The sequence below is a fragment of the Ornithorhynchus anatinus genome, chromosome 3 (genome assembly GCF_004115215.2).
Source record: "Ornithorhynchus anatinus isolate Pmale09 chromosome 3, mOrnAna1.pri.v4, whole genome shotgun sequence".
In the NCBI taxonomy this organism is placed as follows: Eukaryota; Metazoa; Chordata; class Mammalia; order Monotremata; family Ornithorhynchidae; genus Ornithorhynchus; species Ornithorhynchus anatinus.
The window spans coordinates 7424804-7446778 of record NC_041730.1 but is presented as its reverse complement, the minus strand read 5'-3'; the positions used below and the strand labels follow the sequence as shown (position 1 = coordinate 7446778).

Here is a 21975-nt window from a genome sequence, read left to right as displayed (position 1 = left end):
CAAGGTGATCAGATTGTCCCACGTGGAGCTCACCGTCTTAATCTCCATTTTACAGATGAGGTAACTGAGGCACAGAGATGTTAAGTGACTTGCCCAAAGTCACACAATTGACAAGTGGTGGAGTCGGGATTAGAACCCATGACCTCTGACTCCCAAGCCTGTGCTCTTTCTACTGAGCCACATTGGTTCTCACTTGTCCGCTGTGTGACTTTGGGCAAGCAGTAGCATCCCGGGCCCACCCCAACCCCCTTACCCAGAAGACTCTCTGGTCCTCATATTCCTTTCCCCTCCCCCTCTGCTCAAACCAATGTTCCGAAAAGGTAGAGGGGAGGCGTGGCAAGGAGGAAGTGTAAAGCTCAAGAGCAGGAATCATGTCTACCATCTCTGTTATACTGTACTCTCCCAAGTGCTTAGTCCAGTGCTCTGCACAGAGTAAGCACTCAATAAATCCCACTGATTGGTTGAATGATTGAGTCACCAGGTGAGTTTCTGGGTCAGCAGATGAGCCAGGGCCTTATGTCTTCCTGTGGGTGGTTCTAGGTCTGGGGGCCTCTTTGGGGAGTCCCTATGTTTCTGCCACAAAAAGGGCAGTGCGTTGACCTGCAGCGGCCTCTGGGGCCAGGGTCGGTGGCTTCTGGGTAAACTGGGGGGTGAGTGGGATCACAGGTTCTTAGTTGTTTTAATGGTATTTGTTAAGAGCTTTCTATGTACCAGACACTGTACTAAGCACCGGGATAGATACAAGATAGTTTGGACCCAATCTGTGTCCCACATGGAGCTCACAGTCTTAATCTCCATTTTATAGATGAGGAAACTGAGGCCCAGAGAAGTGAAGTGTCTTGCCCAAGTCACGTAGCAGGCAAGTGGCAGAGCTGGGATTAGAGTTTAGGTCCTCTAACTCTCAGGTCCGGGCTCTTTCCACTAGGCCATGCTATTTGGCAAGTGCTGAGGCGAGTATGGAGGCGAAGGGGGCCACAGCCCCCATTTTTGCTGGCCCAGCCTCCCAGTCTCTCAGCCTCGCCCCTTCCAGCTCTCAATCAAGACCTAAAAGATTCCAAAGGGGGCTGAAAAGACCCAAAATGGTGACTCGCTGACCTAAGAGTTCTCTGAAGCCTGCCCCCTTCCAGTCTTCCCCTTTACAACTCCTGTTCCCTTGTCGCCCCTGTGCTCAAAATGACTGTCGACATGGGTGGAGAGGATTCTTTGTTTGAACATATTACTGTATCTGAGTGTCTGTGCCCAGGCCTGTTCAAGTGACTGTGTGCCTGTGCGTCTCTGGATGCCTGTCCCAGCATCTGTGTGCCTGTGAGTCTCTGACTTGCTTGTTCCAGTGTCAGTGTGCTTGTGCCTGTTGCTCAATAAATACAACGGACTGACTGAACATCCCTGACTGACTGTTCCAGTGTCTGTGTGCCTGTGCATCTCTGACTGCCCGTTCCAGTGGGGGTTTTTTTGCCTTTGTGCATCTGTGACTGACCATTCCAGTGTCTGTGTGCCTGTGAGTCTCTGACTTGCCTGTTCCAGAGTCTGTACATCTCTGGCTGCCTGTTCCAGTGTCTGTGTACCTATGGCTGTTGCTCAGTAAAGACGATTGACTGACTGACTGAGCGTCTTTGACGGCATGATCCAGTATCTGTGTGCCTGGTTGTCTCTGACTGCTCATTCCAGCATTTTTTTGCCTTTGTGTACCTGTGAATGCCCATTCCAATGTCTGTGTACCTGTGCGTCTGCCTGCCTGTTCCAGTGTCTGTGCATCTGTGACTGCTATTGATGCCTGTCTACTTGTTTTGTTTTGTTGTCTGTTTCCCCCCTTCTAGACTGTGAGCCTGTCGTTGGGTAGGGATTGTCTCTATCTGTTGCCGAATGGTACTTTCCAAGTGCTTAGTACAGTGCTCTGCACACAATAAGCGCTCGGTAAATATGACTGAATGAGTGATTACCTGTTGCAGTGTGTCTGTAACTACCTGTTCCACAGTCTATGTGCCTGTGTCTGTGACTGCTTGTCCCGGTGTCTGTGCGCCTGTGCATCTCTACTGCCTGTCCTAGTGTCTGTGGGCTCATAACTCCACGCACACACATGTCCTTGTGAGGGTGCCCCAGAAGATGCCATCCAGGGGGCAGTGAGCTGCCCTCCTCTGCCCCCAGGTAGTGGTGAAACTCGGGGGGAGGATAGAGGACAGAGGGGAATCCACAGCTTTTCAAGTTTTCTAAATTGAAAGTTAATTCTTGGGGATTTTCCCCCTGGGACCTCCACCCCACAGAGAAAAATCCTAGAGAAGGAATGCCCCCCCAGGGAAAATCCCTGAAAATTAACTTAAGATATAGGAAAAGCACGGAAAGCCGTGTTTTCTGTCCTCCGGAGTCTGCCCCTCCCAGCGGGGTGATGGTGCGGGCCCCAAGGGATGAGCTGGTCTGGGGGGGCCGGCGTGGTCTGAGCATCTGCAAGTTTTCCATTCCCCTGCTTCCACCCCTCAGCACTGCTCCTCCCCCTCCCTGTCCCCACCTGGGCCTGACCCGGGCCCACTGCCCACAGATTCTGTCCTCACTGCTGCCCAAATGCCAAGGTGCCAGCTGCCACCCCAGGGCCTGGCACAGGAACCCACTGCAGCTGGCATCACCCGCTTCCTGGACCTGGGAGGGAGAGGTCCGCTGGAGATGTCCCAGCCCTGAAAAGCCCCATCCTCCCTCAGGGTCAAGGGAGAGAAGAAGAAGGGGGAAGGAGAGAGAAGACAAGGAGGGGGAGGATGGGGAACGATGAAAAGAGAAAAAAAGGCCATTCAAAGAGGAAGAATGTCTGGTGGGGTGGGAGAGAAGACTGTAAGGGGTTGGAAGGAGAAGCAGCGAGGGAAGAGAGAGGGAAACTCGGCAGAAGACACAAAGGGAGGGAATTGGAAAAGGAATATAGGAGGCGAAGACAAAACAGGCCGGGGTTAAAGAGGGAAACAGCCATGGGGCTCCGAGAAAGTTCAGTGAGAGCTAGAGCTGGGGGGAGGCTGGAGAGAGGAGGAGAGGGGTCTCGCCTGAGGGGTTGTTTTAGCTTCCCGCTTCACAGCCAAGTTCCCTCCCTGTATCCCAGGGGAACTTGGCAGCCAAAGTTTGAAGGGCTTTGGAGGGTTTCAGAAAGAATCCCTCGGGATTGAGACGCAGCATGGTTTAGTGAATAGAGCACAGGCCTGGGATTCAGAAGGTCATGGATTCTAATCCCAACTCCACCACATCTTTGCTGTGTGACCTTGAGCAAGTCACTTCACTTCCCTGGACCTCAGTTCCCTCACCTGTAAAATGGGGGTTAAGACTGTGAGCCCCATGTGGGACAGGGACTGTGACCAAGTGGATTAACTTGTATCTACTCCAGCACTTAGAACAGTGCTTGACACATAGTAACCACTGAACAAGTACCATAAGTATTATTATTAGAGAGCTATCGGGTCAGTCTGGAGCCCTTTCCCTCAGGGTTACAGGCTGGCCAAGGCAGATTGATTGATTGAATTATTCATTCATTCAATCATATGTATTGAGCACCTACTATGTGCAAAGCGCTGTACTAGCACTTAGGAGAGTATAATATAACATCAGACGCATTCCCTGCCCACAGCGAGCTTAGATAAGCAGCAGTTGTGTCCCCATGGAAGGACACCCCCCCACCCTGGGGAAAGGTTTTCCCATGAAGGCTGGACCCTCGGGGGCAGCCCTTACTCCTGGGCCCCACGGGAGATTCCGGGAATGGGAATCCAGCCTGGAGGGTGCCCTAGGCCAATCCTTCTGGAGGCCAGAGCTCTCCTGGGGGCTTTGGGTTGCTCCAGAGTGGGCCGCAGCACCCTGTCAAAGCAAGACCCCAAACCTTCTCCCACTGGGATTAATTAATGTCTGACTCCCTCTCTAGAATGTAAACTCCTTGTGGGCAGGTAATTTGTCTGTTTATTGTTCTAGTGTACTTTCCCAAGTGCTTACCTTAGTGCTCTGCCGGAATGGGCGGGGGTCAAGCGCTTAGTACAGTGCTCTGCACATAGTAAGTGCTCAATAAATACTATTGAAATACTATTGAATGAATGGTGGGGGAAACTGAGGAGAACTAGGGGTGTGGCATGGACCACCCTGCACTGGTCAAGCATATCCCCACTCCACTAATCCTGCCCCAAACTGCCAACCCTGTGTCCAACCTCTATATCGACCCCAGCGCTTAGTACCCTGCCTGGCACATAGTAAGCACCTAACAAATACCATTAAAAAACAAAACAAAAAACCCTGGCTCAGTCTGACAGTCCATGGCCCCTGACCCCAAATTTCAGCCGGCCTCCCTCTTCCCACAGGTGGCTGGCCAACTCCCCTCCCACGGCCCTGGCCTTTGGCCCGGTGGGCCCCATCCCAGGATGGGAATGCAGGAATTTGGGGTGAGGGAGGGGGGAAAGTCAGCGGGAAACAACAGAAGAGCAAAAGATGGTTAAGAAAAACACAGAGCCAGACAGTCTGACAGAGATTGGGACAGAATGGGATCAATGAGTAAAGAGCCAACCAGGCCTGGACAAGCAGAGAATCATAAACTCTAGGGTCCCTCGGACTGCCCTAACCCCCCAGATGTCTGAGAGAACCTGGGGGTTTGGTCCTGGAGGGTCCGCTATACCCCAGCTTAACTCCATGTGCGGGCCTGGTTGGTGTGAAAGAGAGAAGAGGTTGAAGCCAACAGAGGTGTGCAGAAAGGGGGAATGAGAAGATGGTAAGAGGACCCATGAAAAGCTAGGGAGGGGGAAGGAGAGATGGTGGGGGGGGATGGAGGAAGGGAGGGGTCAGCAGTGACTGAATGTGACCCAGGGAGGAGGAGGGGCAGGGAGAGATGGCGGGGAGCGGGGCTGGTCCCCAGGGTAGCCTCATTTAGTGGATGAGGGAATGTGGTGCTAGCGGGTGTCGCATTGATGTGACAGGAGTATGGCTCTCCGGGGAAGCCGGCAGGGGAAGAGGGGAGCACAATAATAATAATAATAATGTTGGTATTTGTTAAGCGCTTACTATGTGCCGAGCACTGTTCTAAGCGCTGGGGTAGACATAGGGGAATCAGGTTGTCCCACGTGGGGCTCACAGTCTTAATCCCCATTTTACAGATGAGGGAACTGAGGCACAGAGAAGTTAAGTGACTTGCCCACAGTCACACAGACGACAAGTGGCAGAGCTGGGATTCGAACTCATGAGCCCTGACTCCAAAGCCCATGCTCTTTCCACTGAGCCACGCTGCTTCTCAAAACAGGCCTGGGGAGAGGGCAACAAGAGGTGTTCTCCCCTCTCGGCTTCCACCCAGCAGCTTCTTGCAGAGAACAGAGACTACGACTCCCATCCGGCCCTGGGGGTAGGAACTAGCAAGCCCCTCAACCCCCACCACCTAGGGAAGGCTGGCCTACCGGCCTGGAATAGCCAAACTTCCAGGTCAAGCAAAGGGGCAGGCACGTTGGCTGTGGCCACGTTGGCTGTGGCCCCAAGGGCTGATGGAAGTTGTAGTCTGATCCACTCCCACCTTTAGGAGCGCTTAAATAGGAAGGCCTGACAGAGAGGGATGGGAAAGAAGGAAGGGAGAAGGGCTGGATTGGGATGGGAGAGAGAAACCCCTCTAGACTGCAAGCTCATTGTGGGTAGGGGCCATGTCTGTCGATTCTGTTGAACTGTACTCTTCCAAGAGCTTAGTAGAGTGTTCTGCACATAGTAGGTGCTTAACAAATGCCGTTGATTGATTGAAAGCCAGGGTCTGAGGGAGGCTGGCCAGGGACGAGCAAGAAGGATGTCTTGTTCTAAAAAGGAAGGAAAGCCTCAAGTGAAAACTGGGGCTGGGAGACAGGAGGGGGCAGGATCCCTGGGTTCTGGAAAGGAGGATGAGGAGGGAGAGGCATTTCTGGGTTTGGTGATGGGGGGGAGGGGGAGAGAGAGAGACAGAGTGTTCCCATAATGCAGCTTCCCCTAGGGGAGGGTAACCTCCCCTTCCCACCCCACCAATCCCCACTGGGTGGGGTCAGGAGGGGCTGTGGGGTCACTGACCTTTTGTGGGCTGGTGCACATCGCTGGCTCCTCCTCGCCCGGCCCCCCCCTCGGAGAACAGTAAGGACCCTACTGGAGAAGCAGAACCGGGGAGTCAGGCACTGCGGGTAGCCCCCTGCCTCCCCAACAGGCCCCCTCCTTCCCACCAAAGGCTGGGCCTCTGCACCAATCGTTGTGGCCTTTCCTGCTGGTACAAGTGATCTTGGGTTCTTCACCCCTGCTGGGTTGTACCCAAGAGTACCCCCTCGTGCTCTCCGGGCCAGGATTTCAGGGAGCTCCATGCCACCGACTCACACAGGCACCTCGCCTTCTGCCACTCCACTCCTGGACTCACGGTCCTTCCTGTCCCCACTGTGGGGTCATGTGCCCCATCTGTCACTCTCACGCCCAGGTCAAATCACCCCCAAGAGGGCTTCGGAGGCCTGGACGCCCATTTGCACAATCAAACTGATGCAGGGCAGCATAAGCTAGGTCGTTCCTGTCTCGCCCCTTTCCCTCATACCCTCACGCCTTCTACGTGGGCACCTCGGGCACGGGAAGACCTGGCTCTCACCTCCAGGACTTCCTGGCTCGGGCCTCACCAGGCGGCCTTGGGTGCGAAGGGTGAGGAGACGCAGCCAAAGGCACACTCACCCCAGGGAGGGGTCCCACTCAGTCCCCAGAACGCTGAGCCCCGGGGGCACCCCCAACTCCTGAACAGTCAACCCTGCACACTCAGGCAGATGCCCTCCAGGTCCTGGAGACCTGGAGACCTGTGACCTTCCCAGCTCACACTTGCGGGCCTCTCTGCACACTCTGCCATTCACCACGCCTTGCACACCTGGGCTGGGACACCGAATGGGTCACAGGGGGTCATGGGGAGGACCTGCCAGAGCCCCAAGGGCTGTAGGTAGGTAGAATGCAGCTAAAGAGCCATAAAACTTGCCTAGGGGATGGGGGTGAGGATTGCTGGAGAAGGGGGTGGATTCCTGCCTTGGTTGACAGAGGCAGAGAATCTGAGAGTCCTTGAGAGGACATTCAGGTGGACTCCTAGGGGACTCACTCCGGAGGAAGGAGGTAGGGGAGATGTCTAATCTCTTTGAGATTCACCCACTACTCTTCCCACCTGAACCCACAGAAAGAGGGGCTCCCCTCCCACAAAAGTCTGGTCATCTTTATCCTGAATTCAGCTTCCAGCTCCATCCCAATCCTGCCCCCTTCCCAAACCCTGACATCTTATTTCTCCTTCCTGTCTTCCCCACTCCCCAGGGACACCGCAATCCCCCAGCCCCAGCCTCGGGGCCCCTCTGTCCCCGACAGCCTCAGGGAGAGGTCCAGCCGGGATCTTCTGCTCCTCAGCTTCTGTGGAGAACTAGTCATTCCTAGCAGATGGGGACCAGGACTCAGTGTGGGATAGGGCAGGGAGACTGGGGACTAGGAAAGGGGCAGGGCCCGGGAGGAAGAGAATTTTGGTTCCTCTATTGAGGGGCAGCCGACGTGTACGTATGGGGGTGCCTGTGTCCCCGCCTTAAAAATCAAGGTCATAGCATCTCCCCATTTCCTACCCGCCCTGCCCTGTACAAGGGGTGAGGGTAGACTGGTCCCGGGGGCGTGATCGGGGAGCCTGGGAGAGGGGCTGACCTGGTCCCTCTTTCTCCAGCGCATGCTTTCTCTTTTCGGTTGGTTTCGGAAACGAAAGAATGAACGGTACGTGGGAAATCAAAAAATAAAAGAAAAACACCAACACCGAGGAAACTCAAAAGGTGAGCAGAGACAGCGGCAGGAGATCAAACATCTAGTGATGTCAGAAACCAAGGTGAGATGAGAGCAGATGGAGAGGGTGGGGGTAGGGAGAGGAGGTGAGGGAGAGCGAAGACCAAAACAACACCCCTCCCCCCCCCAAAAAACAACCCCAAAGAAAAGAATGGACGTGTGTGGAGGGGAGTGGACAGGTGGAGGGAGGAGGGGAGGGAGGAAGGGAAGAGAACAGAATCCAGGTGAGGGGCATCCAATCCAAACCAAACCAAAACTTCAAACCATACCTTGGCTGCTTAGCGTCAGGTGAGCCGGACCTTGGAAAAGGGGAAGGAGAGAGAAAAACAAAACAAAGAAGAAAAAGGAAAGAAAAGAAGGAAGAAACAAAGAAAACACGAGTCATCAAAAGCGGCCAGAGAGAAGGGGAAAAGCCTTCTGCTGCCACAATTTAAAAACCCTTTAACTTGTGACAGGCATCGGGGAGATGCCCGGCCCGGGAGCCGGGGAGAGAGAGCCGATGCCGAAACGGAGAGAAACGGGAGAGGACGAGGAGGAGAAGAAGGAGGAGGGAGAGGGAGAAAGAAAGAGAAAGAGAGGGAGAGAGAAAGAAAGGGCGGGGAGAGGAGAGAGTGGGAGAGAGAAGGGGGGGAGGAGAGAGAAAGTGGGAGAGAGAAAGAGAGAGAGGGAAAGAAAGGGAAAGAGAGAGGAGGAGAAAAAGAGTGGGAGAGCGAAAGTGGGAGAGAAAGAGAGTGAGAGAGAGAGTGGGGGAGAGGAGAGAGAAAGAGAGTGGGAGAGAGAAAAAGAGAAAGAGAGACGGAGAGAGAAAGAGAGGCGGGAAGGCAGGAAAGTGTGAGGGAAGGACGGGCGGAGCCAAGGGGTGGAGCGGGGCGTCACGGGGAGAGGAAGAAAGTTTGGTTTCTTTTTTTTCTTCTTGCCGAAAAAAAAGGAAAAGGAGGAGAAGCATAAGGCCAGGGCGATGCTTATTCCTTTTGCTTTTTTTCTCTTTTTTTTTTCTTCCGGGTGTGGAGAGAAAAAAAAAAGTCAACGAGAAAAACGATTCAGATGGAAGAGAAAATAAAACACGACACACAGATCAAAGCCACCTGGAGAGAGAGAGTCCCGTTAGTCTGGAGACGGGCGGCGGGAGGAGGAGGAAGACCCCGCTTTCCCAACTGCCTCAAGAGGGAGGAGAAAACGAGGCGCTGGAGTTTGGGGGGGTGGGGAGGTCCTGGGCTGAGGGGAGGGGGCATCCACCCTGGCTGGTCCTCGACTGGGCACAGGATCAAGGTGCCCTCTGGACTGCAAGCTCGTTGCGGGCAAGGAATGTGTCAGTTACATTGTACTCTCCCGAGCGCTTAGTACAGTACTGTGCACACAGTTAACGCTCAATACATGGGGAGGGACCGGAAGAGCCAGGACCCTCGGAGCTGGTCGGTAGATGGAGAGCAGCTTAGCTGGAGGATCCAAGATCTGCAGAGCCAGCTGAGGGCGCGAAGGGGAGGGGAGGAGGAAGGAGAGGAGGGCAGGATGTCTGGGTTCTGCTAGGGGATGAAGGGCGACGTCTAGAGCAGAACGCTGAGCGGCAGGAAGCAGGGCACACTGTAGCGCCGGCCCGTCCTCCCTGTCTAGCACCTGTCCTGGGGCAAGGGTAGTAAATAATGATAATAATAGTGGTATTTGTTAAGCGCTTACTATGGGCCAAGTACTGTTCTAAGCACTGGGGTTGATACAGGGTAATCAGGTTGTCCCACTTGGGGCTTAGTAGTCCCTTGGGCTGCTCAGAGAGAGAGAGATAGAGAGAGAGAGTGTGTGTGTTTGTGTGTAGGGGGAGAGGATCTGCTCTTAGAATTAACCGGTGAGCGACCCCCACCCACAGAGAGGCCCTGCAGAGGCCTCCTCCTGGGGTCCGCATCGTCCCCTTTTCCGCCCATCCATATTCTCCAAAAGCCAAGGCCAGCGCAGTGTTCGCTCCCCCAGCCCAGAGTTCTTTCCTACTCGGGGGTGAAGTTGGGGCTGAGTTTCCCCCCCCCCCAAAAAAAGGTCTGAGTGGGGAGGGGAACCCCGTAGCCCTCGAGGCTCTGGCTTCTTTCCGGGTCCTTCGGCTCCTCGCTGTTTACCAGCTCCTAGGGGAGCCCCTGCTGCTCACACCCTCCATCTGCAGGGTGAGGGAGGGGGGTCTCCCCCATCCCCAAGCAGGAGCTGCTGCCTGGGACCACCTCACCCCAGAGCCCGCCCCGCCTGGGAGCTGCTGTCCGGTGTCCTGGCTTTCCCCTCCGGCTGGGCGCAAAGCGGGGAGGGAGGCCAGCGGACGAGAGCGGCAGCGCTGTCGCCCTTGGATACCGTCGCCGTTGCCGTGGTGATGGGGATGTTGGCCCCGGGGAAGGAGGCGGGTGGGGAGGGCGGTATTTGGGGTCAGGACGCGGCTCGTCGAAGCCCAGATTCTTCTGCCGCCTGAGCGGGAGGCCAGGACGCCTGGGTCCCACCCGGGGGAGTCGAGGAGCGGGAATCCGGGCCCGGAGAGGCCGGGGGCTGGGTGGAAGTGTCTGGACTCGGGGCAGAACGGCAGAAGAATAGTAATAAGGTCGGTCTTTATTAAGAACTTGCTAGATGCCAAGCACCGTGCTGAGGCGGAAGGGTCGCGGGTTCTACCGGATCTTCGCTGCTCGCTCTTCTCCCACCTCCCGGGTTTCTATCGATCCCTTCCCAACCGCAGGTCTGGCGGAAGGGTCTGCTCCCCTCCGTTCGACGCCGGATCGGCCGACTGCTTCCCACCTTTAGGTGACAGTCGCTTTTACCCCAGGGCGGGCCCCGCTTCCAGCTGCAACGTAAAGAAGGGACCCTCCACCCCAATACTGCTAGCCAGACATTCCCCGGACGGCACTCACGCACCCTAATCCCCGGTCCTTTCCCCCCGTAACCTGGACATCCTGGTTCCCCCCTTCCCCATCGGCCTCGACCCCCCGCTTTTGGTCTCGGTCACTCTCTCTCTCTCTCTCCCCGCCCCAAAGTCCAAGCGTCTTCCAGGGCGTCTCCTCCCCCATCCCTCCCCTCCGCTGCGGAAGTCGAGGCTTCTCATGTCCAGCGGCCTGGATCTCCCCTCTCGGCCCCCGGCAGGACCGGCCGGGGGAGGGGGAGGCCGAGGCTAGGGCCCGGGCCCTGAGTGAAGGACGGATCGGAGCCACGACCCGCTGACACCCCTTCCCCCTCCCCAGGACCATGCATCTGCCCGGCTCCTCGCCGGCCTCATTAGCATGCGGCGCTCTCCTCCCGTCGCCACAGCAACCGGCTGCTCGGCTCCCTCAGGCGTGACGGCACCAGCCATCTTGGTGAAGGGGGAAACCAGTTCCTTCTACACATACACACACACTTCCCCCCAAAAGGGGGTTCACCCCAACGGGGCTCAGCCCCCGACCGTCCTGACCCCTACCCCCCACCAACCCAGAGCCCGACCCCAGCTGTCAATCAGGGGCCTGCACCGAGCCCTTCCGAACCCCATCCCTCCCTCCCGCCTCCCGGAACCTGGGACTCAAGCCCTCCGGCTCCCGACTTTCTCAGAGCCGCTGCTGCCCTCCCAGAACCCAGGCCTCCCCACTTCCCAGGCCCTTCCAGCGGCGCTTTCTCTCTCTCTCTCGCCCCTCCCCCCCGGCCGCCCCTGCAGGTGGCGGTGATGGATGGTGATATCAGAGACCCTGGCCAAGGCCCAGAGATAAGGTGCCAGGGTTTTTCTCTCCGGCTGTCTCCCTCACTGCTGCCCTCTCGTACCAAAAATGAGGGGCTTGGGAGGCGGCGCATAAAAGACGGAGGCTAGGGAGAAGTGACCACAGGTTCCCAGGGCGGGAGGGTTAGGGCTGGTGGGGGGGGGGGGGGAGGGATGCCTGGGTTCTGGGGAAGGGAGTGAAGCCCGAAGGAGACAGCCTGGGGCGGAGACTGAAGACCGCAGCGTTGTCGGAATGGGGGGAGGGGGAGATGGAGAAGGGGTGGCGAGAGCGGGGGGTCTGAGGGACTGAGGGGAAGCCAGCTCTGGCACATTCCTGTTGCCGCCCACACTCTTCTCCTCATTAGCACACAGCCCCTGGGGGATCCCGGCTGGGGAAGCCTCAGTTCTGAAGCTTGGGGTAGGGACCCGTCTACCCCTTCCTGCCTCAGCTCGTCCCCTCCCGGCATCACTACGGGGAACAGAGAGCTGGGAGAGAATTCAGGAGTCAAGTAGGGGCAGAGTTCAGCCATACACACACACACTAACACATACACATCCAGACACACACCTGCAGACGCTTCGGCATATACCCAGACACACACACACACACACACACACAAACACAGAGATAAGTCACATACCTACACTTCTACAACCAGCTCTGTCCCACACACACACCCCTCCCCGCCAGACAGGCACACGCTCATCTACCCAGGCACATCACAGATACACCCTCCAGACATACAGACAGGCACCTATTCAGCTCCAGACATACAGCAACTCACACAGAAGCAATGACTCGTATCCAGAGACATAGCCACTAAACCAGCGCTATACAAACAGCTGGGCGTGGTCGCCTGTTTCCCCCCATCCTTTGACAGGGAGGACGCCGAAATCCCTAACGGCCAACCCAGCTCGCCTCCTCCCAGCTCACCCTCCCTCTCTAATTCTGTCTCCAGGTCTCCCCTCCTTCCACCTCCGTCCCTCCTTCCCTCCCTCCCTCCCTCATTCGCTGTCTCTGACACTATCTCCCCATCTTTCTCTTTCTCCCTACATTCTCTCCAAATCAGTCTCTCCCTGCACTCCTCTTTTCTGCTCTCTCTCTCTCTCTCTCTCTCCTTTCCTCTCTTCTGTTCTCCCTATCTCTCTCTCCACTCCCCCTCCGCTCCCCCTCCCCTCCTTCCTCTCTCCATCTCTTCCTTTGTTCCGGAGGAGACATGACATCAAGAGCAAGTAAAAGTCACATCAGCACTAAATCTTATCTCCAGTGCTCAGAAGGCTGTGTCCACCCAGCCAACACACACACACGCACATATTCTCTCCCTCTCTCTCTCTCAGGGGCAGCCGCCTGGGGGTCAGGGGAACCGTGTGGTGGATGAGGGCACACAAGAGAGGAAAAAACAAAGCGAAAGGGAGAGCAACGAAAGTGCCAGACGGAGACACAAGGACACACAGACCCATAGAGGTGTACACACACTCAGATACACACACAGCCCCAGGCTCTCCTTTACCCCGGCCTACAGACCACAGGTTTCCAGACCCTAAAGGATCCTTCTTCCCACTTAACTAGACTCCTTTCCTCTCCCAAGGCCCAGACACACTCCATCTCCCCCATCAGAGACCCACCTTGCTCCCCCAACACAGAGACAGCTCTCTTCTTTACCCCAAAGGCACCCTCCCTCCCCAAAGCATAGCACTGCACCCCTCCCATCCAACCCCTAGGGATGGACGAAAGGGGGTCAGGCCTGATTCCCTGCTCCCAAAGGTCTTGGGACTACTCTGGTTGGAAGCCAAGTGGTCAGAGAATTGCCTCACTACTCCCTTCTTCCCACCTCTCCCTCTCTCCCCACCACTCCAGGAGGGGCAGCGGCAGGAGGGAGCCTCGAGGAGAGACCCCGACCCCCACCTACAGCCAATGGGCAGGAGCAGGAAAGGAACAGGATGCACCGGAAATGAAAAAACCAGTGGCCAGGCTGTCGGGAGCCCTCCCCTTGGCCCCTCCCCAATGGGGCAGTGGGACCAGAGCCCCCTCCCCCACCAGCCCGGGAGCCACCGCAATCATTAGTCACCAAGCAGAGCACTCTGGGAAAGGAGGGGCAAAGCAACTCCCCTCGGGCGGACCCTGCCCCCTGCGCCCAAGTGCCCTCACCCCTGAATCTCTTTGCCCCCATCATCCAGCAGACTCTGAGGGTCTGGCCATTCCCGACCTGGGATGGGGGGGGAACCAAGGGGTGTGGCAGGTTGATCTGAAGAATTCCGTATTTTTGCCAGGCACCTCGCAACCCTAAATAACAGCCTTTCCTCCGACCCGGCTTTCGAAATTCTTCCCTGCCTGCTGGAGGGGAGACTGGCCAATGGGGCAGTTTCTCGCCTTCATTACCTGCGAGCCTCTCAGCTTCCTGTCTCTCCCCTCCACTCTTGGGGTGGTCCCAGAGAAATGGAGCCAGAGACCAGGCAGAGTAGCACACCAGCCCCGCCATCCCCAGTCACTCTAGCACCAATCCTACCAGCTCCATGTTGCCCCTCACCCTCAAGGCAACAGGTTGGGGGGCCCGTGACGTGGGTAAAACCGGGACGGTAAGAGGGCAGAGGCAGCCAGGAGGTGCTATCAAGGGCAGGAGACCCAAGCATCCTGCACCCCAATCCCAGCTCCCTTCCTCTATTTTCCCTCCCAGACTTCAGCACCCTGGGCCGGAGTTGGGGAGGGTGGGCGGGGAGACTCTGGAGGGGAAATGCCCTCCAACAGAACCGGGTGGACTCCCCAGTTACCATGACAACCTTAAGGAGTCACTCACCTTCCACGGGACGTTCCTCTGCAGGGGGTGGTCAGGCCCAGTCAGGAGGAGAGAGAAAGAGAGAGAGGGAACACCGTTGTCAGCAGAGGCATTCAAGTAGGAGAAGGAGAGGAAAGGACCCACCCCCATCCCGGGGAGAGGCCTAGTGGGGGCCATCGGAGGGAACGGGCAGGTTGGCCTATGCCCCACATATAGGCCCAACCCAATTTGCTTGTAGCAATCCCAGCATTTAGTACAGCGCCTAGGACATAGTAACTGCTTAACAAACGCCACCATTAATAACAGGTCTCCCTGTCTGGATCAGGCCAGACCTGGGGCTCTGAGGATACTCCCTGTGGAGAAAGGAGCCCCACAGTCAGAGATGGGAAGGCCAGGGTGATGGGTCAACCTGCGGGCTACACCCACGAAACAGCACCGACCTCTGCTTACTGTCACTATCTCAAGGGTTCCCTCAGAAGGTGAAGCAGCATGGCCAAGTGGAGAGAGACCGGGCCTCAGAATTAGAGGACCTTGTTCCAATCCCGGCTCCTCCACTTTGCTGTGTATGACCTAGGACAAGTCGCTTCACTTCTCTCCGCCTCAGTTACTTCAACTGCAAAATGGGAATTAAGACTGTGAGCCCCATGTGGGACAGGGACTGCGTCCACCTTGCTTATCTTGCATCTACTCCGGTGCTTAGTACAGTGCCTAGCACAAAGTAAGCACTTAATCAATGCCAATAAAAAAAAGGGAAAGCACTGGCAGGGAGACTCACCTCCTGCCTAGAGCCACAGGCACACTTCTCCCCAACCACCATCCTCCGGGGACCAGCTTGCCCCCTGTCTCCTCATCTCTCTAGCCCTCCTCGATAAAGCCCAGCCAGCCCGCACTCCTGGAGTTCCAACCCCAGGGCCTGGCTACCCTTCCTGGGAAACAGCCCCGTGGAGCAGGAGAAGCTCCCAAGAGTCAAAGGGTGTGGGCGACCCCTGGAAGTCACGGGACTCATTCATTCGATCGCATTTATTGAGGGCTTAGTTCAATATAGCAAAAAACAGACACATTCCCTGCTCACAATGAGCTCACGGTCTAGAGGGACTCCAGCCTCTTCTCACTGCGCTTTCCAGGACAGGCAGAGCCAGGTTCTCTCTAACGGCCCCTAGACTAGGGCCAACACACCTCCACCCCTAGCCCAAAGGGGTGCCCTGGGATCCCAGTCTAGTGGAAACACTCCGATCCCACGGTGCCCAGTGTGGACTGGGTTCACAGCAGCAGGTTGTTGGGGGTAGGGTGGGGGGAGATGGAGGGAGGAGGGGTTTCTTCAGCTGAGCTCTCTGCTCTGCCTGGGCTGAGCCTTGTCTGGCTTTTTAAAGGGCCAGGAGCCCCACGACATCTTCCTGAACTCTCAGGGAGTACAGACAGCGGGCCGGGGAAGAGAATCCCATCTGGGCTCCCCCAGATCCTCACCCAGCTATAGCTCTCCCCCACCCCCAACCCCGCAACATACACAGAGCTGTAGAGGCAGTAAAGAGATGGAGAGGGGACCGAAAAAGATGCAGCGTGGCTTAGTGGATAAAACACGGGCCTGGGAATCAGCAGGTCGTGGGTTCTAATCCCGGTTCTGCCACTTGTCTGCTGTGTGATCCTGGGCAAGTCACTTCAGTTGTCTGTGCCTCATTTACCTCATCTGTGAAATGGGGATTGAGAGCCCCACATGGGACAGGGACTGTGTCCAACTTGATCTGCTTCTATCCACCTCAGAACTTAGTACAGTGCTTGGCACATAGTAAGCACTTAACAAAAACCATAATTATTATTATTTTATTATTAATAAGAAGAATAAAAGAGAGGAAGACTGCTGCCCAGTTTGTGAGGGGGATTAAGACCCCCAAGTGTTTAGAATAGTGCTCTGCTCACAGTAAGCACTCAATAAATACCATTGATAATGCCCCAGGCAATAAGGCGAGCACTCAGATAGGGTGAGGGAGAAGGGGAAAGGAAAACGTAGTGAGAGAAAATAGAGGCAATGGAAGGAAGGCCCTGGAAGAGGATTGGATCGGGATTAGATTAGGGTTAGATGGGGATTGGGAGAGTGGCGGGGGGCTATTTTGTCTGGGTTTGGGGGGCGAGGAGGGGGGCGTGGGGAAGGTGTCTCTAAATCCCTTATCTGGAAAGGCAGGAGTAGGATCTCAGAGATGGTCAGCTAGCTGTGGGCAGGGCATCTATCTGCCAACTCTGTTGTACTGTACTCCCCCAAATGCTTAGTACAGTGCTCTGCACGCGGTAAGCACTCAATAAATACCATTGATTGAGAAACAGCTGATATATGGGAGGTTTTTTGTGCCTCAGAAACAGCATCTTTCTTTGGACCCACACACACATATACACACACACACACACACACACAGAGTCACACACCCAGCTCACACTCTTTATACATAAATACAGTCTGTTTCTAGCGTGTACACTTCTGCCTCGGTTGAGCAAATAGCAGGCACAGGCCTCAGAGGAGACACACACACAGACACACACAATTCACACTCACCCAGGGCTGAGTACACACAGATGGATCTCCATAAACAAATGTCTCTCTCACGCTCATCAGTATCTACACACACATCTCACTTCTGTTTCTAAACACAAGCTCCATTTCATCAGTATCCTCCTGTGTCTATAGGCATCCCGACCTCACCCAACACCAGAATCGCATCCTCATGGTTTTTTTCCACCAACACAGTAATAATGATGATGGCATTTGGTAAGTGCTTATTATGTGCCAGGCACTGTACTAAGCTGTGGGGTAGATACATCCCCTCTCTTTCATCTCTTGCACGGGCTTTTGTGTGTAGTCTTCCAAGTCTGGCACCCACGCCCTCAAGAATCATGTGATTCTGCTATCTCTTTTGGGACGGAAGACTGCAAGGGAATTTGGAAAGGTTCTTCTGATAGCATGTGTTTATCTGGACAGTCCGTTGTCGCAAGAAACCGTGGTGCCGGATCCAGGGGTGCAGACTGAAGCGTGGGTTTTCCTTTGGCCGGGGGCGGGGGTCATCAGGAACACAACGTGTTTTGGACACCTGTTTGTCTCCCAGATGGACCCCTCTCCCATCTATCAAACGTTTAATTTCTGTCCTGATCGGTGGGTAATAATAGTAATTATTATAGTATTTGTTAAGTGCTTCTTAAGCACTGTTTTAAGCGCTGGGATTGATACAAGATAATCAGGTTGTCCCACGTGGGGCTCACGGTCTTAACCCCCATTTTACAGATGAGGTAACCGAGGTGCAGAGAGGTTAAGTGGCTTGCCCTAGATCACACAACAGACGAGTGGCGGAGCCGGGATTAGAACCCACGTCCCCTGACCCCCAGGCCGCCACTAAGCCACTTTCCACTAAGCCACCACCTCCCTCCAAGCCTCCGTATTCCAACCTCTTCCACGCTCCTGGGCGCCAGACCAAACTCCGCGACCTTGGTCGGGTCCTTTCTCCCTCTTTTGGTGCCTCAGTTTCCCCACTCCAGCCCCTCCCCACCCACACGAGACAAGGGAGAGGGAAGGCGCTCCCGACACGGAAGCTGGGAAGGTTGGCGCCGGAGACAGTTGAGCGGCGAGGGAGGAGGAGGGGGCGGTGTCAGTGTGGATATCCTTGTCATCGTTATCCCTAGCATGAGAGCTATACTCTTCATGTACTGCTCTGCACACAGACACCCCTCATATACCCACGCAGTTCTCGCTGCACACAAACACACCTGGCTGAGTGTCACGCGCTCACGCACGCCTTCCAGCCGGGTGCAAGAGGATGCATGGATCCCAGAGCTGTAAGGAGACAGTCCATGCTGGGGGGTCCCTGGGGTCGGGGAGGGCTGGGTCAGGCCACTTTGGCATCTACAGCGTGACTCCTAGTTACGACTATGAGACGACGTGTGTCTTGGTAGAAAGAGCCTGGGAGCCAGAGGGCCTGGGTTCTCATCCTAGCTCTACCGCTTGCTTGCTGTATGACCTTGGGCAAGTCATTTCACTGTGCCTCGGTTTCCCCATCTGTAAAATGGGGATTCGATGCCTGTCCTCCTCAGACCGGAACCCCGTGTGGGCCAGGGACGGCGTCTGGCCTGATTATCACACGTCCACCTCAGGGTTTAGTACAGTGCTTGGCACATAGTAAGCACTTAGTACCACAATTTAACCCTTTCCCAACACCCGCCCCTCGCTAATCAGTGGCATTTGAGCGCAGAACATCGTACTAAGCGCTTGGGAAAGTACAATGGGTAGAGTTGGTAGACACCAATACCTGCCCTCAAGGCGTTTACAGTCTAGGAGGGCAGACGGGCATTAAAATACATCCTAGGGGACGCGGTAGAGTTTAAGGATATGCCACACAGCGTGGCTCAGTGGAAAGAGCACGGGCTTGGGAGTCAGAGGTCATGGGTTAGAATCCCTGCTCTGCCACTTCTCAACTGTGTGACGGTGGGCAAGTCACTTAACTTCTCTGTGCCTCACTTACCTCATCTGTAAAATGGGGATTAAGACTGTGAGCCTCACATGGGACAACCTGATGACCCTGTATCTAGCCCAGCGCTTAGAACAGTGCTCTGCACATAGTAAGCGCTTAACAAATACCAACATTATTATTATTGTTTCTTGGGTATGTAGGGGTGGTGACTTAGTGACCAGAGCACAGGCCTGGGAGTCAAAAGGTCCTGATCCCAGCTCTGTCACTTGTCTGCTGTGTGACCTTAGGCAAGTCATTTCACTTCTCCGGGCCTCAGTTATCTCACTTTCAAAATGGGGATTAAGAGTGTGAGCCCCATGTGGGACAAGGACTGTGTCCGACTTGATTAATTTGTATCTACCCCAGGACTTAGAACAGTGCTTGACGCATAGTAAGCGCTTAGCAAGTACCATTATTACCGTTATTATTAGAGTAGGCAGAAAGAGAATTTCCCCTCCCTTCTCATGAATACTCTTCAGTCAGTCGATCGTATTTACTGAGAGCATACTGTGTGCAGAACACTGCATTAAGCACTCGTGAGAGCGAAACAATATACCACACATTCCCTGCCCACAGTGAGTTTACAATCTCGAGAACGCTTCCCCCAGGGAGGTGGGAAGGGGAGAACCGGGAGGTGGAGAGAGCAGTGGCATCCTGAATTCTTCCCCTTGGGCTCATCCTGCAGCTTCCCCCCCAACACACACACCCACCCCACCCCCCGGCCCTAGTCTCATGCCATATTGAAGGCCCATCTCCTCCACGAGACCTTCCCAGCCATGCCCCACTTTTCCTCATCTCCCACTCCTTTCTGCGTCACCCTGATTCGCTCCCTTTGCTCTCCCCCTTCCCAGCCCCACAGCGCTTGTGTACATATCTGTCATTTTATTTATTTGCATCGATGTCGGTTTATTTGTATCGGTCCGCCTCTCCGTCCCACCGCAGACTGTGAGCTCGTTACGGGTAGAGGTTGTCACTCTTTATTGTCGTCTTGTGCTTTCCCAAGGGCTTAGTACAGTGCTCTGCACAGAGTAAGCGCTTAATAAATACGATCGAATGAATGAATGAACGAGAGGGGCTGAACCCCAGAGAAGGTCACCTGTGGAAATTGACGTTGTTAATGCAACCTTGTCCTATCCCTGAGGGGGAAGTAAGGGATTTAACACCATCTTTTACTTGTCCTGTCCCTGAAGGGGAAGTAAGGGATTTAACACCATCGCTTACTATGTGCCAGGCACTGTACTAAGCACTGGGATAGATAGATGCTCATCAGGTTGGACGGAGTCCAGGTCCACGTGGGACTAACCCTCTTAATCCATTTTGCAGATGAGGTGCAGAGGAATTATGCGACTTGCCCAAAGTCCCACAGCAGGCAAGGGCTGGATCCCAGGTCCTCTGACTCCCAAGCCCAAACTCTTTCTACTAGGCCAAGGTACTTCTCCCCTGTGACCCTCATTGCTATGCTTTCATAAAGTTCTAGTCCCAACTAGCCCCCGGACTGGCTGTGTGACATTCAATAAACTACTTAACCTCTCTGTGCCTGTTTCCCAGCTATTAAACCAGAGACCCTCTAGAACACAGTCTACAAACCTTTAAGACTGTGAGCTCATTGTGGGCAGGGAATGTGTCTGCTGATTGTTATATCATACTCTTCCAAGAGCTCTGTACAGTGTTTTGCACACAGTAAGTGCTCAATAAATACGATCGAATGAATGAATGAGATGAACAAATCCCTTCTCCCCCCACCTATTCATTCAGTCGTACTTATTGAATGCTTACTGTGTGCAAATCACTGTATTAAGCACTTGGGAGAGTACAGTATAACAACAAACAGACACATTCCTGCCCCCAACGAGCTCACAGTCTAGAGGGGAAACATTTATCTGCATTCCAGGTACAGGATTTCGCCCCTACATTTCTAGGTATCACAGACACAGCCACCCTTCCAATAGACAGAGACAAAGAGTTACACACAGGGGCAGATTCACAGTTTGCAGAACACCTGAACTCCTGGGAGAAAAGGTGTGAAGGTGTCAAATCATCTGAATATTCATAGCCCTGGGTAGAGACACACCACCCTCACAGCCAGCCCCCTACCAGTAACTGCCACACAACATGGGTTTTCATCCTGCACAGCCACACGCTGTTCGGCAGTCTGTCTTGCATATACACAAGTCTCCAGGACCCCTTTTGTGTCCCTATCCGGACAACCCTGCCCTCCCCTACTCTAACACACATATACACACACACACACTAACCCTGACACCCCCTAGTACCCTTAAACCCTGGGCACATTCCCAAGAAAATACCCAGGCCACAGTGCGTACACACATGTGTGTAGCTGAGCCCTACTCACGGTAAGCACCCAAGCGTCTCACACCTGCACAGAAAGGAACCCGCAGCCACGGAGAACAAAGGAAAACAGCAGGCGGAGGCTCCTCCCTGGGACCCCCAAACTGGAGCTCCCTCCAAGAGTCGACGGTGTTGGGAGGGTCTCTGGGCTTCTTCTCCATCCAACCCTGACGCCAGCCTGCCACAGGGCGAATCCTCTCTCTCGCCTGGCCACGTTTCCCTTGCCAAAGTTTTGCACCTCCTGCAGCAGTGCCCCTCCTCCTTCGGAGTGAGTCCCCCTCCCTGACACCTGCTGAAGAAGCTCTCCTTTCCCTCTAACCCTCAAAAATGCTCCCACTTCCTCCATCCGCTGCCCCTCACGCTCCACCAAAATAGTCCACCTCCCAGCTGGAGGCTTCTAACCCCCTCCCCCACCCCAATCTCCCCACCAAAATAGCCCACCTCCCAGCTGGAAGCCTCTACCCCCTCCTTCCTCAGTCTCCCCACCAAAATAGTCCATTTCCCAGCCAGGAGCCTCATCATCTCATCCTGTTCCCCCTCCCCTCTACACACACACACACACACACACACACACACGCACAAACACACACACCCCAAGATAGTCCATCTCCCTGCTAGAAACTTCTGGCTCCTCCCACCTCAATCTCACCACTAGCTGGAAGTTTCTAAACCTTCCCCTCCCCAACAGCCCACCACTTCAGTCTCCCCATCAAAATAGTCCTCCTACCAGATCGGAACCTCTAACCTCCGTGGCCTTTCCCCTAATGCCACCCACCTCAATTTTCAGTTCAAAATTTAGACCACCTCCTGGCCGGAAGCCTCTTCCTGACCTCCATCTCCCTGCCAAAATAGCCCACCTCCCAAACGGGAGTCTCTAATTCCCCCATCTCAATCTCACACCAAAATATTTCAGGTCCAC

The 21975-nt window shown here is 55.0% G+C and overlaps 1 protein-coding gene and 1 long non-coding RNA gene across 34 annotated transcripts in view; one reads left to right on the top strand and one right to left on the bottom strand.

Annotated features, from left to right (window-relative positions):
• NRXN2 (neurexin 2) overlaps positions 1–21975 on the bottom strand; it is a 176888-nt gene that overhangs the window by 152654 nt on the left and 2259 nt on the right. For 21 of the 33 annotated variants that reach the window (XM_039911367.1, XM_029061746.1, XM_029061768.1 and 18 more), the window contains exons 2-4: positions 14245–14262; positions 8040–8069; positions 6019–6090 (exon numbers count right to left, since the gene is read on the bottom strand). In XM_039911367.1, the coding sequence (XP_039767301.1) occupies positions 6019–6090; positions 8040–8069; positions 14245–14262 (120 nt within the window). The remainder of the gene's footprint in view (positions 1–6018; positions 6091–8039; positions 8070–14244; positions 14263–21975) is intronic. The other 12 variants (XM_029061758.1, XM_029061762.1, XM_029061779.1 and 9 more) reach the window with 5 other exon arrangements.
• Positions 10202–13756, top strand: LOC120638265. The gene is made up of 2 exons (XR_005659831.1): positions 10202–10333; positions 13308–13756. It is a non-coding gene; the product is annotated as an uncharacterized LOC120638265 (long non-coding RNA).